This window comes from Excalfactoria chinensis, chromosome 16, assembly GCF_039878825.1.
Source record: "Excalfactoria chinensis isolate bCotChi1 chromosome 16, bCotChi1.hap2, whole genome shotgun sequence".
In the NCBI taxonomy this organism is placed as follows: domain Eukaryota; kingdom Metazoa; phylum Chordata; class Aves; order Galliformes; family Phasianidae; genus Excalfactoria; species Excalfactoria chinensis.
This window is the reverse complement of record NC_092840.1, coordinates 6,820,926-6,837,784: the sequence shown is the minus strand read 5'-3', so window position 1 is coordinate 6,837,784 and position 16,859 is coordinate 6,820,926. Positions and strand designations below refer to the sequence as shown.

The 16,859-nt window shown below is 41.4% G+C and overlaps 1 protein-coding gene across 8 annotated transcripts in view; it reads right to left on the bottom strand.

Annotated features, from left to right (window-relative positions):
• The window catches only part of KDM2B (lysine demethylase 2B), a 94,913-nt gene that overhangs the window by 72,399 nt on the left and 5,655 nt on the right, over positions 1-16,859 (bottom strand). For all 8 annotated transcript variants that reach the window (XM_072351526.1, XM_072351520.1, XM_072351521.1 and 5 more), the window contains 3 exons: positions 14,723-14,769; positions 4,351-4,529; positions 1,491-1,597 (listed from right to left, as the gene is read on the bottom strand). In XM_072351526.1, coding sequence (XP_072207627.1) covers positions 1,491-1,597; positions 4,351-4,529; positions 14,723-14,769 — 333 coding nt within the window. The remainder of the gene's footprint in view (positions 1-1,490; positions 1,598-4,350; positions 4,530-14,722; positions 14,770-16,859) is intronic.

Below are 16,859 nucleotides of genomic sequence, written 5' to 3'. Positions count from 1 at the left end.
TACTAGTTTATCAAGCTGCCAACCTCCAACTTCCTTTTGCTAGTGACAGCAACCTCTGTGGTTACGTGCCTGCCTCTTGAACAGGCATTTCTTCCTTTCTACAAGGTCACCCCCCACACATGGGAAAAGCTCCATGTCAAAATCTGTTGAATTGCTACTTCTCTAAAATCCCTCCTTGAAACCAACCATCTGGCAGTTCATGATGCAAGTACTGAACTGCAAGAATACACTCTGCTTTTTCTGCTAAATTCTGTAGTCATGTTGTTACTCTGTCCTTTAAACCATCTCTGCCTTGTTTTGTTTACTTACTGCATTTTTTCTCAGTATCTGGAGCACGGTGCTCCAGGTAAGGGACAGTTTTCCTTACTTCTTAACTTTGTACAGTCCGGGAATCCTGAAGATTTGAATCCTGATTCTGCTCCTTAGCTTTAGCTCATTATAAATAAAGCATGTTATTTAGTGGACTAACCCCTTGGGAAAGGGGAACAATTCGCCTGAGTTCTATTTTCTGCTCTGGCTGTACAGCTTTAGACAAGTCACACAGTACATTTCCAGACACACGTGTGAAACTTGGCACTCTTACCCACATCTGACGACCCTAACAAGCAGTTTACTTGTTCAGGATGCAGTACTTTAACTTCTACTGAAATCAGCGTGCTCAGCCCATCACAGGACAGGGCTTCCTCACAATGCTTGCTACAAAGCCTACACCTTCTGGAACATTTATTGTTATGGAACAAGAGATGAAGTGGTGCATATCACTTTGTGACTGAACGCTTCTTTGTATATGTTAGTATCAATCTATTTTAGACATTACAGTTTGGAAACAGTTCTAAGCAATTTGCAGAACGCTAGAAGTTGGTCCAACAACAGAGTGTGAGATGCTGCCAGCATTAGGTCTGGCCAATAGAAAATGCCTCTAAAACAGAAACAGCAGTGAAGTCAATTCAGTGCTTCCAGGATCATCTGCTGTTCACTGGCCATACAAGTCAACAGCTGTTATATTGTTAACAATAAACCCAATTTCCACTGTTCGTTCCTATGAAACTTCTTACAATGCATATTTTCAGGCCACCAAAAGTGGTATATTTCCTCTAATCTTTACTCCAAATATTGAAAAAACAACTACAAAGAAGCCACTACAATTTCAAGGAAGACATTCAAACAGAAGGAGCGGTGAGGTGAGTTTATACTATCAAACTCATCCAAAGACTACAGCGGGATTGGCGGGAGCAGGACAAACTACCTGTGATCCTCATCAAACCTGTTCTGAGAGGGTCCTCTGCCCCCAGAAGCACAACATATGCAGCATGTCCAATATTTGGGAACTTCAGCAGGTAAGTAAACAGCCATGAATGGCAGAAACATATCTTTGAGGGAGACCCACGCCTATTAAAAATGGACTGCAAGTTCATTTCATTTCATTCCCATATTGAGTTCAAAAGGAATTAAACCAGGAGGTGAAGAGTAAAGCATTTAAAGAAACTTACTTTTTCACTTTGGGGTATTTCATCTCTGAAATAGCATTGGTAGCATCTGTCTGTCTCTCCTTCAAATGCTGTGGCCACATATTATCCACCCAGTCGACTAAGTCCACCTAGAAGCCCCAAAAATCAACTGTTAGTCACTGAGCACGTGGTAGGATGTACCCTTGCTGGCTGGAACTCTAACAGTGACAGCAGCAGATGAGCAGCAGGCATACTTTTTTTGTAGCCAGTATCCCAGAAACCGCATTTATGAACATTAAAATACAAGCACAAAAGAGATTACATTTTTCCAATACGTTACATTTCAAGGAACATTAAACCCATTCTTCTGGCCACATTCTGATTTGAGTAATTACATCATCATCTCCTTCAGCTTAAAATTCACCGAAGTTCTTGTTCAAATGCTAAACTTTTAGGAAACATGGCAGGAGAAAACAGTGAGAAGGACATTACCAGCAAGATGAAGAGGAGATGGAAACTGGTGCCTGTTGAGGGACATTTTAACACATCTCTTCTGGGTGCCAGAGCACTAGGTGTCCATCAGTCACAGTAAGGTCAAGCCTGTGTCTCATTCACTGGTCATTTTAAGTGATATCCTCAGTACCCATAACACTCCCTTCTGGTTACACGAGTGGATCACACACACCAGGTTTCAAAACAGCAAACTCCAGTGACAGGGAAGTGTGACTAGGCAGGCTGTAGTGCGGTATTTGGCCACAGTGTGGCTGTACATCCCGAGACAGCTCAAAACCTCCTGCCGTGCTATCTATGGGTCAGCAAGGGCTGCAAGGTCTATCCAAGGCGTTTGCTAGTCACCACGGGCAGCACTCAACATAGCATCCTGACTGCTACATCTTTTAAAAGGCTCATCAGACTAGTTATTTGTATGATCTGACCCAAAGGCTTGCATCCCCAGAGCATTTTCATAATGCTGCACTTAGCATGTGACATTCTTGCTGGTTAGGGCTGTCAGTTATCTGTTTCTCCATCTGCACCAGGTACTGTTGATAACAACCAGTACTTTGAGAAGAGTCAAAGGGAGATGATACAGCCAGTAGAAGTAGTACCAATTCTGTGACTATCACAGCTGTATGTGAAAACAAAACCAATGATTAACTGCCCCAATTCTGAAATAATCCCCACATCCTAATATTGCAACCACAGTCTTTACACAATAGACACGAGTCAAGTATTTCGGCCTCATGTGGGCTGAAACAGCCCTGCAGCATTCAAATGATCCACTCCTACAAATACAGTGTTCAGTCAATATCTGACTTCATGTACTGACTGGACTTCCCCACAGTCCCTGGCACCCTCTTGTGTCTCCCTACAAGGTGCTGAAAGAGCGCTCTTCCAGCGAGATCTAAATATTGTTGGTTTTACAAACCACTTTGCACTCAGGCTGCATTAAACAAACATGAAAAAAATAATTTACATAGGGTAATAGGGACCTAATTGCATTTTTCGGTCCTGAGCACCCAGGAAATTAGCACAGATGTTTTAAAAGCTCACTGAGAATGATGTGCTTGGGAAAACCAGGATCAGCTGAACACAGAAACTCCCCAGAGCGCTTCTAAAACTGCCTGGCTAGTGTCTGAATGACAGCAAAAACCTGTATAAACTTCTGAATAAGTGCTTAATATTCAATTTGTGATACACACGTAACAGAACACAAACCCTACTTAAGAATTACTTCCATAAATCAGCTGTAAAATCAGCCATCTACTTTTTTTTCCCCACCAGTCTGGGCATAAGTATGGTGTTTATATTGCCTGCAAATACAAGAGATGTCCCCAGTGGAAAAAAAAAAACAAACAAACAACCTGTTAGTATAGCTGGAACAGCACTTAGAAACTGTAAGAAAAGTGGCTGACAGCAAAGCACCAGAGAACTATAGTTTTACACTCTGCAGCACCGTGAACATTCAGTGCCAGAAACAGGCTCAATGGGAACAAGTAGCGCTCATTCTGCTCTGAGAAGTCTCTTTGTTCTCTGATCAACCAGGGCTGATGCCCAAATTCTCTGGCGAGTGTCTGGAGGAGGCACTGTGAAACCTCCAGTGCCAGTTCTCCACTGTATCACTGCATACTATGAGCTGATGCTGTAATCCTCACTCACATATGGCTACTTTTTTTAGCAACGAATGAAGTTATCTTTATTAACAAGGTCACAGTTTCCCTGCTAGTAACTCCATGAGGTCACAAAAGTCACCCGCTTTTTAAAAATGCATACAATCTACCTTCTTCCTCTGACTATGCCAATTCTGACCTAGCAGTAATTATGATGATTTAATTATGTGTAAACTTCTGTATTTAATATGTGTGTTTTCAGCTTCTTTGCTTTGGCTCCCCTTGAACATTTTTGCAGTGAACAACACACTCTGTAGAAGGAATTTAAGCTCCCAGGTTATGGCTTTAAATTTCCTCCTCCTTAGGGATAATCCACAATTTCCTTCTTCATCAAGCCACAGACTGAGACTGCTTTTTTTAGGGCATTAATAGCTTTCTATTTTACATTACAAAATAGCTCTATTATTATTTTGGATTAGGTTGTATTCGCACATTAACACTTACACAATACCAAAAGACAATAGACAGGTATTTAATTTTAAATGCAGTTTGCTCTAAATACATTCAAGGGAACTGGATATCAGTACAAATCGCATGATTAAGAGCTCATCAGGCCCCTAATTCCTGTAAATTAAGTTCCACTGTCAAGGAGACGGTGGAAAATAAGAACCTACACAGAGAAGGGTTACAGGTGCTTCACATGACTGTCTTTCTAGCATGCATCCTACAGCTCCATTATTTATTACAAAACATCTGATTATTGGAAAGGAACTGAAAATAAGAGAATTCCTTACCACATTGGGACGCTTGACAATGTTCTCCAGCTTTGTGTGACTGAACTCCAAGCTGATGACGTTGTAGAGTTTCTCACGCTGGGCCTCTGGTGTTTCATAGTATCTCACAAACTGGGACATGCTCATTTCAACACCTTTTTGTGTGTTCACATCCATCACATCCACTATTCGACGGCTTCCTGCAAATGCACAGAAACATTTATTTTAAATGTGCAAATTCTCAACAACTGCAGGGATGCTGCTGTTAGAGGACAGTCAGTACCTCCCCAGGTCCTAAGCAGCTCAAACAGTCAGCAGGGAACTAACCTGGAACAAGACTGTTTGCCCAGTATGACACTGAGCGAGTCATCTGTTGCCTCTGCTTCAGAGTGATGGAGAGTACTTCCCTCCTCTACACAGATGACATGAGCAGGAGTACATTAAAATCTGTGAAGAACTGATTTAATACGGTAGCAGGGTGCAGGCAAGGCAACCAGCTCTCCAAATCACACCGTGCAATTTTCTAAACAGGCATATGCCTCTCAAGATGCTTTTGGTCACGTACAAAAGTTACCCATAAAAAGCAGGCTGCATAAGCAGATAATATGAACTGCTGAACACCTGATACTGATTGCTTTGTATTCTCAATTCCAGTCATTGCTAGTGGAGATGAAAGCAGCAGAAATGCTCATTTTAGATCTCTACACAAAAACCACAGGACATACTTGCAGCTTCTTGAGTGGCAGACATACAAGTCTCAGTAGCACCAGAACGTTGAACAGCAGCTTTTGTCGAGCTTTCAGCTTTATACAGATTAATCCACAATCTCCTCTTCGGCCAACTAGAAGGTTTCACCTCTCTCAGCAATTTCATCATCCTAATTAGCAGTTCACTTGTACGTGAGCAAAAGGGAGCCCACAAGAGTCATGCCTCATTGCCAGGAAAGAAGGATTCCAGCAAACAAACTTGCAACACTTCCAAAAAAATCACTTCAAGACAATTTCCATCGCTGAAGAAATAACTGTAAGTAAATTGTGTTAAAGCAAAATGGAGAGCCTATATTATGCCATCAGAGGGAATTATTAATAATTGCAGCACCCGGCCCATTGTGTGCTTGGGAGCAGTATTTCAGCAAGAATGATAGCTTGGATTTGATTGCTCCATTAAAAACATCCTTAGCCACTGATAGCAGTGACAGTGACAGATGTGATAATGATTCTGGAAAGGAACTCCAGGCCATAAAGCTTTGTAATCAAAAAGAAAAACTTATACAGTGTAAGTCTGGAGTGGCCCCACTGGCCCGTCAGTCAAACTCCACTGAAGCACCACCAAGCTGGGATTTGATTCCTCGGTCAGAACTCAGGACTGCACGTAGTGTTGCCACCTTGAGGCAGGATGGGGAGAAAGCTTAGTTATGTGTGAGAAAGAACAAACACCCTTAAATCTGGTATTTGCACGTTGGAAACAATACACAAAATCTAGTTCTCTTTTTGCTTTTTCCTTTTTTTTTTTTTTTTTTTTTTTTAATTGCTTTTTGCTGTTGTTTTTTAACTGTTAACTTTACCATCTAGAGGGAAAGTCTGTTTTCTGCTCGTTAGGTTATCAACTGGGGCAAAGTCCTACTAAACAGCCCCTGAATTAGTGCCAGCCTGGTTGCTGGCTTCCACAGCCTGAGGATTAAAGCAGAGACCACAGCCCAGAGGGGTTAAGCACTTTGATACTGAAAAATTGAATCTGAAGGGCTTTGTGGCAGTCTGAGATGTGCCACAGTACAATCTAGGTTTGATCTCAGCTGCACTGGAAGCGACCTCACAGAGCCTCTCAATTACCCTTTCTGAAAGGAAAAGCAGCAGTTACCTGATGAATTAAAAATATGAGGCCCAGTTCAATAACAGGGTTGTTAGATGTACCTGATTATCAATTACAAGCAGAAGAGCTAAGATGTGAATTGACAGTCTCTCGACTTCCAAATTAAAGAGTAATTAGAGGGGCTGTTTTTCCTTTAAACCACAGCACTATCAAACACCCTGTACATAATGATTCCTGGAGCACCGCCTGCAAAATTTGAGACATATAATTACAGGTTCACAGCCCCAGCTCACTGCCCACTTCCCAGTGGTTCTGGCTTACTGCCAGCATTTTTCTCTTCTCTCCTGAAAAGATTCAGCTGTTCCATCTATTTCCTGCCTCTAGGAGAAGGTTAAATATTATCCAGAAGGGGAGACAAGCAAAGAACAAGAGAAAGGAAGGCACAGAGGCTGAGAGATGTGAGTTCAGGCAGGATTTCTGAGGATGTGCGTGCACTTCTTTTAACCATTTCCCAGACATTATTAAGCCTTCCCACATGAAGAGGATAAAGCTATCTTGAGGAACTATTTCAACCATTTGTGACAGAATTAAGATGTGCGTAACAAATAGCTTGATGCCTGCAGTCAGAAACCAACTTTGAATGCTGAAGGCCAGGTTTGCTGCTCCCTCTTGATCTTTATTCTTCTGCAGGGAAAAACATCCCTGTGCTGCAAAGCAGGATTTCGGCAGAGCCCAAGGAAGCCTTCTGGCTTCATCAGTGGGTTAACTGTACTTAGAGTTGCAGCTTTGACCTGAATCCCAGTCAACCCCTCCACAGCTTCTGATCTAGAGAGCACAGATACATGATACCCATGGTACCCAACAAGCACCTTCCATCTGCAGCATCAGGAGCTCTGCCATTTGTTAGAGAAGTGCCAACCTGCAATAACTCATGAGGTTAGATTTCTTCATGCAACAGAAGATTTAAAGCATGTCCACAGGAAGAACTTAAGCAAGTAAAAAGTCTTAAACCTCAATATTATGAGACTAAAAGAGGCAAATAACGAGTTTTAGTGGCATTATGGAGAAGCCATTAATATCTTTACATCTACTCCTAAAAAAACTCTGTGATTTCCAGCAATTCTTGGAGCTAAACCTCAGCCATAGAAAGCCACACAAAAAAGAAAAAGGTTTCCGCACTTCAGCAGGAGCAGCTTGAAACATACATAGCTGTGGTTACAGCAAACTTCCAAAGTGTGCCAATTAATACTTAGCTAAGGGTATACCGACAGCTGAAGGTCATTTTGGACTAAAGTTACTTATGACACTAAAACACACCACCAAACAAGAAATATTTAAGACTTTGCAAGACACATCAGTTCAATTTCCTTTTCCATGTTTTGACACTGTGGGTGTGTATCTGTTAGAGAAGTTTAATTTTCATTACAGCATTCATTCAATGAGGATTTGCTGCTGTTTATATCTGGACAGGAACGTGACTTTTTTTAGCAGAACTGCCTCAGTTCAACTAAGACTTTTATTATTTTTGGAAGAGTTTTACTGCGTTAAGCAAAGGACAAACTTAAAGAGTGATCAAACAGGAAGCTCAGCTCTAAAAATAGGGATGGTTCTACTTCCAAAATGGCAAGGCAGCAGACATACTAGACATGGGCAAACATCACAATATTTCTTTTTTATTAAGCATAAGGAGGGAGCATCAAAGAGCATATTTTTATTTTCTTGCACAGAAGCCCTGATTGTGAATCAGGGCTCACTCAACACCAAGGCAGAAGACCACATCTATCATGTCTTAGCCCAGCATCAGTGCTGAGAGCTAAACTGGGACAAAACAGAAATAGAAAGTCCGCCTGCTCTGTGTGAGGGAGGAAGAAGGCTGGGTTAGGTTTCTACTTGTACTGCCTGCTGAGGCACCTCACCAAGCCCAAGCCAGCAAGCAGGAAGGAGACAAGAGAGTGCTACTAGAAATAGGGAGAGAAGGAAGAGAAGAAAGAAAGATTAATTGACAGGGCAAGAAAATGTGCTGTTAGATGCAATGCCAACGAGTAGCATTAAGAATAGAAATACTATAAGAGGTGACACAATAGGCAGCAATAGCAGAAACTATATGCCAACTTGGATGACAAAATGATTGTCTGGCACCAGAGCATGGTAAAAGAATTCAAGGGGGTTCTAAGTGGTTTCTAATTTTAATTCTGCCCAAGAGGAAGCCCAGCACAGCTCCACAACGTGCCCACTGCACCCAGCTGGCTTGACTTTCCCTTGATCTGAGTAAGTAAAAAGCAGATCAGAAGTGACATGACTGTGTCTCAGCATACATGCCTACATGTCCCAAAGATCCCATGATGAACAAACAAAAACCAACCACCAAATCAAGCTGCTGCTGCTGGCAGCCAGGTACATTGATCCCTCCATTGTTAGTGGTCCACAGCTGCTGATCATGACAGCACCTGCTCCAGGCTGAAAGGATTTCTCTCCACTTTTTCATAAGCTATGATGGGATCAGAGGGTGAAATGAGTTATGTACAGTAGAGCAGCCTCACCAGCACAGGACAGATGCAAAGGAAACAGGAGAGGTCGCTCAAGGGAAAAGAAAGAAGAGACAAAAGGGATGTGCCAGTGTTTCTTCAATGCAGACTTGGAAAGGGGACATCTGCCAGATAAGAACTGGAATTAATTGTTCCAGCAGAACAGCACTTTTTAATTTTATTTTTTTTTAGTGGTCCTTATGTTTCTGCTATGTAGTTCTCACATAGAAAAAGAAATGCAACAGCTGGAAGTGTAGGCAGCTCACACCACCAGCACGATATAAACCACTTTGGTGACAGACTGCTGGTTTGAGTCCGCCCTACCTTTGGGGCACCTGGAAGTTCCTCTTTCAGTAGTAACATTTATTTGCTGATCTCATTGAGATCCAGCTTGGCAGAAATCCTTATTACAGAGAAGCCTCAGCACGAAGCACTTTGGCAATCCCAGCAGCATCGCTGGGAGGACAACTGGAGCCTGATTTATTAAAGAAAAAAGTTTGAAATAAATACTGGAGATTTTAAAACATATTTTGGCCATAGAACAGCATGTTGGAAGAACATTGAGTTTTCATAAAATCTCAATGAAATTTTCCTATAATAGTGCAAGAATAGCTATAAAACACCTGTGGCAAATCACTGGCATTGATCTACACTGCTTACTGATTTTCCATTTTCCCTTTAAAATAAAATGATAGTCAAGTCTATAGCTCAGCACCCTTAAATCACAGGCTTTGGTTTTGCAAAGGAAACAACACTTACATGCAATTATTTTACAGACACTCATGGAGAACATCCCAGCTCCATCCTGCAACAACTCACCTTTATCTCCCATCTTCAAAATCCCCTGCACCTCAGCTGCCAGAGCTGTCACCCATGGCCCCCAGCCACCTAATGAGCACAGAGTGCGTTGTGCAGGACTTTGAGCCTAAGTACCCTCTGTGTCAGTCCTCACAGAAACCGAAGAACAAGCCCACAGGTTGTTTTATTAATGAAACTACAAAGATGCCAAATATGGGAGGGGAGGTACAATGTAAGATCAGCTTTGACTCTTATACAAGAGTCTCATCCATTGTGTTTTGAAAAAACCCACACTACTTGAACAGGAGGAAGAGACCAATGCCTCCTGGAGGTGCAGCTCATGGCTCCTGGCTCAGCCCTTGGTCTCTAAAAACTGTGCTCCAATTCACAGGATAAAACCCTGCTGACAGAGAACCATCCTCATCAAGACCTCTGTACAAGTCTGAGGGCAGACTTCTGCACTTCCTTTGGACAAGCAGGTTAATTTTGGAAGTTACTCCTTACAAACAAGCTTTTCTAGTGAGCCTCCTTCTTTACTCCTCTCAGTCTCCAATTTCACCACTGCCTTGAAACAAATGAAGCGTTGCTCTATAGAAAAGGCATTCAGAAGAATGATGAAAAGTTCTCTGAACTGCAGTGCGTGGCTGCTTTGTTGTTCTTTTGTCTCTGCACAACTAATTCCCTTTCACAGGATGGGGAACCTTACATAGATGAAGACAAAATTTCCCCTACTTGCCTGCAGACCACACTATGAGCCTCTCAACTTGGTTTGTAGTTTGATGTGAACTCAGCCATGATAGAATTTTCAGAGCAGATCAGTTTCAGAGGTGGAACAAATATGTAGGAGGAATGAATAACGATAAAATAAAATCACTAGGAAGCAGTTGCTCAGAAACAGTTAATCTGGTTTGTTTTCAGCTTGTTGGAGTAGCTGCTAACAAAAAGCTAAACGCATTTGCACTGCCAACTTGGAAACTACTATGCTAATACACCAAAAGAAATATATACACACTTTATAATACAATGCATGCTTATACTCACTTCATCCCTCTCCATTCTCCTTTCACCACTGAATATTTCCAAGAGCATGGATTGGGTGGGTGAATGTCTCCCTGTGAAATATTCAGTGTACAAACTCTTATCTCATCTGAAGCTCCCTGGGACTACAGCAGCACATGTCTCACAGAGGAACGGCTAGATGGAAGATAGCCTGACACAGCCTGTGGCTGCCGTGAGTATCTCACACACCACATTCACAGAAGGGCAATAACACCTTATGTCCCAGCTGAATTTAAATGATTTACATCAGCCTGCTTACACTAAGGAATAAGGGAACTTGTTCCACCCCTCCACCTCAGTCCTCTGCAAAGAGGAGGCCATGACTGGTAAATTCAGTCTAGATGCCAGCATTCAGTACATCATACACAGCTTACAGGAAAACTAGAAACCATTTATAATACCACACTGAGCAGATCATTTCCCTTTTTAGGCCAGTTTCTACCTGGGAAACTGAGGCCACATTGTTTACTGTGCACTACTATACTGTGAACTATTTTGAGGCAGTCTATGTACAACGTCCAACTTTAACAGCAAAATACACGTCTGATGACACGTTCTTTGCTGCTTCCATACTTAATTCTATTAATAAACTCCTAGTGACATAGGTTAAAAAAAACACAACAGTGTCAGTTGCTAGATCACCCCATGGACAACATAGGTCCTCTATTTGCTCTGGCTGGACACAGTAAATGCCATACAGCAATGCTACTGATTCTATACAAGCGACTGCAGTGGTCACAACTTTATCCTCTTCAGCCCAGAAGTCACCATAACTACAAGTCTCTTTTTAATATCCTCAGCATGCTTTGAAATTGCTCCTTCTTGCCACTAGCCTGGATTGCAAGCTCAGCTTTGCAGATGTACAAACATGGCCCACAAAGCTACATCCAGGTGGAGATTGCCCCAGCCTGTAGTAAGATGAAGTGATGCATGTTACAGAGCCCAGTGGCACAGGAAATGCTTTGGCTTCTGGACATCAAAGACTAAAGCAAATGATTGCAGGTGGTTACTGAATCTGGAGACAGCAAAGGCTAGAAGATGGTCAACTGCTGCTTGGCTTTTAACAAGGTGATCACCTTTCTCCTGCTTCATTCTTAGGTTAACACTGGTAAATGTACTTCCCTTATTCTTTAGTGAAATTCACATAAAACATCCACACAGGTCTGACTGGAGATTCCAGCATGTACATCTACAAAGATAACACTTTCCTGCCCATCTGTGACAAACACTTCAGCTGCAACTCAACAGTATCACTGGTGGAAGAAACTGTCACAAGAGAGCCCCGGAAAATATCAGTATACCAGCACTGTATGACAAAAGCAAAAATAAGAAGCTTGCAGAACTAACACTCCAGCTACTAGTGTAGATGGAATTGCTAAGAGGGCCAATGATCCTCTTTGCAAGATTTTAAGTCAGCCAGCTGATGAAGAGATGACAATGACATCCCATCCTTCAGAACTAGCAATCAAAACCACCTCAGGCAATGAAATCAAAGCCCAGTTGTTATTAAATTACAACAGACTTTGTCTTCTTTCAAGAGTTATCTCAAGTTCCTAGGCAGCTCAGGAATTCCTTTCCTCTTCTCCCTTTGTATCCTTGGCTCAAAGCCATTTCACCAACCAAATTCCAACTGCTGAAATTAACCCATTGTTCCAGCCTTAGAGAATACGCAGGATATCTTCCCTACAAGGAAGGAGTCTACTTACAACCATTATCCCAGCTGTGCAGTTTCAAGTGTTTGTCCTTAAAAGCCTTTTGCATGAAAAGGCATTTTGTACACGTTACACATGGGTGCACATTCATGCAAAGCAGCATGCAGGTCACAAACATTCCCAAAGTAAATATCAGCTGCTACTGGCATTTTTTTTAAACAATGAAAACAAACCAAATTCTAAAAAGCAATGGCAACATTTCTTTGGAAGTTTGCTGAAATGTTAAGAAATGGACACAGAAGCACAAATAAGGTCAATGAGAAATCAAGAAAATCACTTTTTTCCTCCTCATTATTGCCACAGACCAGAGTTCTTAAGGTGAGATTTTAAAAGCTAAGCTACCAAATATTATTATTTCCTTGTTACTTACAGATGCCCAAATACAAAGAGATACTACAATCACATTGTAAATGCAAATTATTTACAGAATAATTTGAGGTCAATAGCTTTGTACAGAATATATGTGCTTTCACAATATCCAACACCTACTCTTTAAAGTGTTCCATAACAACCATACTTCCCTGACTCTAAGGGAACGATAGGTATAATATGCTGGTGCTATTTAAAACTGTGAGCTCTTAAAAACTTTAAAGAGGATGCAACAAAGTATGTAACTCCAAAGTAAAGAACAAAGCTGAGATTTGCCCTTAGTCTCAATGCGACTGTTACATACAGCACAAATTGCAGTGACAGACAATGCCACATAAGAACCTCATGTGGGTTTCATTTATTTACCCTTTAGATTTCACTTACCACCAACTCCCTAAATATTTTAGATTTTTGAAAAATCAAAACTTTCATCTGTGATGCCAGAAGTCATGATTGTATTACAGAATAAAAGGCAACAGGTGACAATGTCCTGTGCCAAATTACAGGTTCAACACAATGGCTTCAAGGGAGTTTGTCTAAACCCAGTGAAAAAAGATGTGACATGCAGTACATGGCCTAGAGCACACAGTGGATTGCTGAACCAGCTGGGAGCAAGGGCACACCTTAATGTAAAAGTTAATCTAAATGTTAATTACAATTGTTACTTGTGCTCCATTGTTTTATAAACATCCTCCTGCTTTGCTGGCCATGTACACAGGAATCTCCACCCCCAATATTTCAGGAGACATCAATCTTGAGGAAGTGCAACTCCCACACTTTGACTTTTGGACAGGAAAAACAGTGCTGCTATACAATGCTACGCTGCTCCAAAACATCTCAGCATCTGAGCCTCAACTCCAACACTTCCAAAAGAAAAAATGGCAACTTCTCAGCTATGGAACAAACTCACAGAGCAGTGTAAACAGGGCCCAGCACCTGGCATCTCCGCAACAAAAAGAGGTGATCAAGTATCTACACATACCCATTTAGGAAATCTGTAAGCTTGGAATTACGAATACACTCTCACTATCCTGATTTAACTGCAAACCAGCCAACAGCAATGCTACCAAATAGCACTTCCCACAGCACTTCAACATTTTAACCCAAAGAGGTTATTTCCAGAGCATATAAATGATTATAAATTAAGTAACATTGCCAAGTTTTGTTTGTGAAGGAAGGTTAGCAGAGATAACCCCTCTTTCACTGATAACCCCAGCTAAGAGAAATGCAGCCCAAGTTTCTCTCCTTTGTTTTTCTTAACAGCAGCCTTCACAGATTTGATATCCCTATTGATTATCAAACAACCAGTTCTCAAAAATTCTTTCTGAAGGGACTACTCTAAGAGATTAACTCTTGCCACAACACAGGTGAATAACAACAATAATCTCTAGGTAACAAGAATGCTGCTAAAGGTCTCTGAAGGACAGCAGCTACACAACCCGCTCCATTGGCTCCACAGCCACACCTCAGCAGAGTGCAGTATCACTTTTCAGTAACTATTTCAGAGACAGTATAAACACATCCATCTTAAGTAAAAGGAGAGTTCAAAGGAGCATACTGTGTAATCTCCTACTCGGAAAGTAGCTTAATTTTTTTTCTTCTGCCAGAATTGCTAGTAAACATTTGATGACCACAGTCACCACTTCTGCTTTATGTCTTATCAAAGACAGGCAGTTTGCAGAGCTTTGTGCTCAGTTCCTTTAGCAACCTTTCTTCCAAGCACTGACCTGACCCTGATAAAGTCTGTGAGGAGAGCACAGGCAAAAGGTGATAGGGCTCTGATCACACCTTTTACCAACAGATGCTCTACAACACATAAAAGAAGAGGAACTCAATCGATGGAACTGCTGCTTTCCAAGATCACAAAAGTGTACATAGGACACCTGTTAAGAGCAAAAGCGTTCAATTTCCTTTAAACAGCCAATTATCCAACATGAGATCAGAGCCTCGTCAGCCCAACTACCAATTAGGGTTTTCCTCACCCTTTTTAATTTACAAATTACTTCTTTATTCCTTTTCCTATATTCTGTTATCACAAATGTCTACAAACACAACCAGACAAGTATTTCAGAGCAATTCTGCTTTGTGTAGAGTTAATCCAATGCATTCAAAATAACTTACCCACTAATAGCTTCACATCTCTGACGGTGAAATCCGGGTCAGGCATTCTATAATTAGCAAAGAAAACAATGTTAAATACCATCAGGGTAAGTATAGGTACACTTTTGTTATCATAATAAAAGAGAATATATAGTGGCCTTTGTCCATAATACAGTAGGTAGATCAAGCAAGGCCTCACTGAGGCATGGACAGTGCAAGTGCTAATGGCACACAGTGCCCTCACATAGACAAGCATACAAAAGTTCCTCTGCTCATAACAAACCAGAAGAGGCGTCTTTCTGAACACTCTCTAGCAACACTGCCGTGGGAGAAACAGAAAGGGGTTGGAAGTGATTTCAATGAGATCCCAGACCATCATAGCTCCTTTCTGGTAGGCAGCTCACTGTGCTCCATGCATATTCTCCAGTTTTTCCAGTTTAGAAATAAAGAACCAAAAATGACAAATACAAGCCTTGTTGTTTTAAAGGCTATTCCGGGCCTCCTTGCCTGACAGAAGACAACCCAGCCATTATTTGATGGGTACAGAAGTAGCTGTTTGATTCAGTTCAAGCTAACCGAGAGATAAATTATTTCATAATTGGTTCACTGATGTTGACACATTTATAAGATCACTTATATCTTAAGTGTTTAATATTCATACAGTGAGTGAATTTTAAGTGTCGGGAGAGAGTAAAAGTCTGCAATTCATTGACTGGATGGAAAAAAACCAAAAACAGTAGTGGGGTTTTTAGGATGATTGACTTCATCTTAATGAGATTATTTCACACTTCACATCTTCATGTAGCACAAGACTGAGGAAGGAACTGTGAGGAAAACCAGCCCTGTAGAAACTGCCAGTCAGGAGCTCTGTCCCACTGCCATGGGTGGAAAACAAACAACTTGCTTCTGGTGTGGTGCTTTTGACACAATTCAGTTAGAAATCACAAGTATACAGCCTATATGCAAACTTTCAGAGTTCTTATACTAAAAAAACACCCAAAAGGTACAGTTAGAAAAATGAACTTAGTGTCACATGTGCATCTTCAGAACTATTTGCCAAAACTTGTTTGTTCACTCACTTCGCCCTTATCACCTTTCTCCTGTGGAATGAGGAGGCTGGACAACATCTTTTGTTAGGTTGCTGCCAACCCTCACATCCTTGCATTTACTGATGAGGGCCCCACAGCTTTGGAATTCGCTCCCTTGCCAGAATGAAGCAGCCTGAATCAAAGCTCATCTTAATATCCAAGCTCTAAGAAGTCAGAAGCAGGGAAGGAGGAACTATTTGGGGGCAATAAGAGCTTACATCCAGGTGCCAAAGTTTGCCTTTGCTTTATGTCAGGTGCAGAAATGATCTGCAGAAATCAAAATAAATTTGACAGCCAAATTAGGGAACAGCCCTAATGCAGATGCATGCAAACAAACCATTATTTCTGAGAGCCCCAGCAGCAGCTGAAAATCAACTTTACTCAAACTGGAAAAATAAAATTAATAGCCGTTTGGAAAGCACACCTGGTACATCCTTGTTTTTTCCTCTGCATCCTCAGGATGTGTTGCACAAAAAGTACACCAAGAGAAGAATTTGAGGCTTGAACGCAGCAGGTTTTAACTACAAGAAGCCATACTGTAGCTGAGTTACACCTTGGGAGGTCCAGTTTTAAATCAAGTCTGTTCTGCTTGCTGCTGAGACTGTAAATTGCTGTACTCCATCCTCAGCCTCACTTAGCATAACTGACACAGACATCCCTATACAATTAGGGCTGTTTTGCTACTGCTCCATGTTCAGATGAGAAACAAAATATTTCCAAGCAGCATTCTCTCTCCAAGGTACAGTAATAAGAATGATCAGACAACTATATGAAAGCAAGATTACCTTCTGCTAATGGATCACAGGTGGATCTTTCTACTTCTAGCTATAGAAGTAACAGCTCGTAATGATCAGAAACTCACGTGAAATCAATTTCCAAAGTTCAGTTATAACAATTTTTCCTCATTCATCTTATTTCTCAACATTTTGGAGTATCCCCAGTCAGTCAACAGGCTGTTCAGCTACGCTTTGTACATCTGCCAGCCACAGACTTGCAAGCTGACTGCTGAGCATCAAACAGAAGTGTGGAAATTCTCATATCATGTATATTATAGACCACTGCATCTCAAA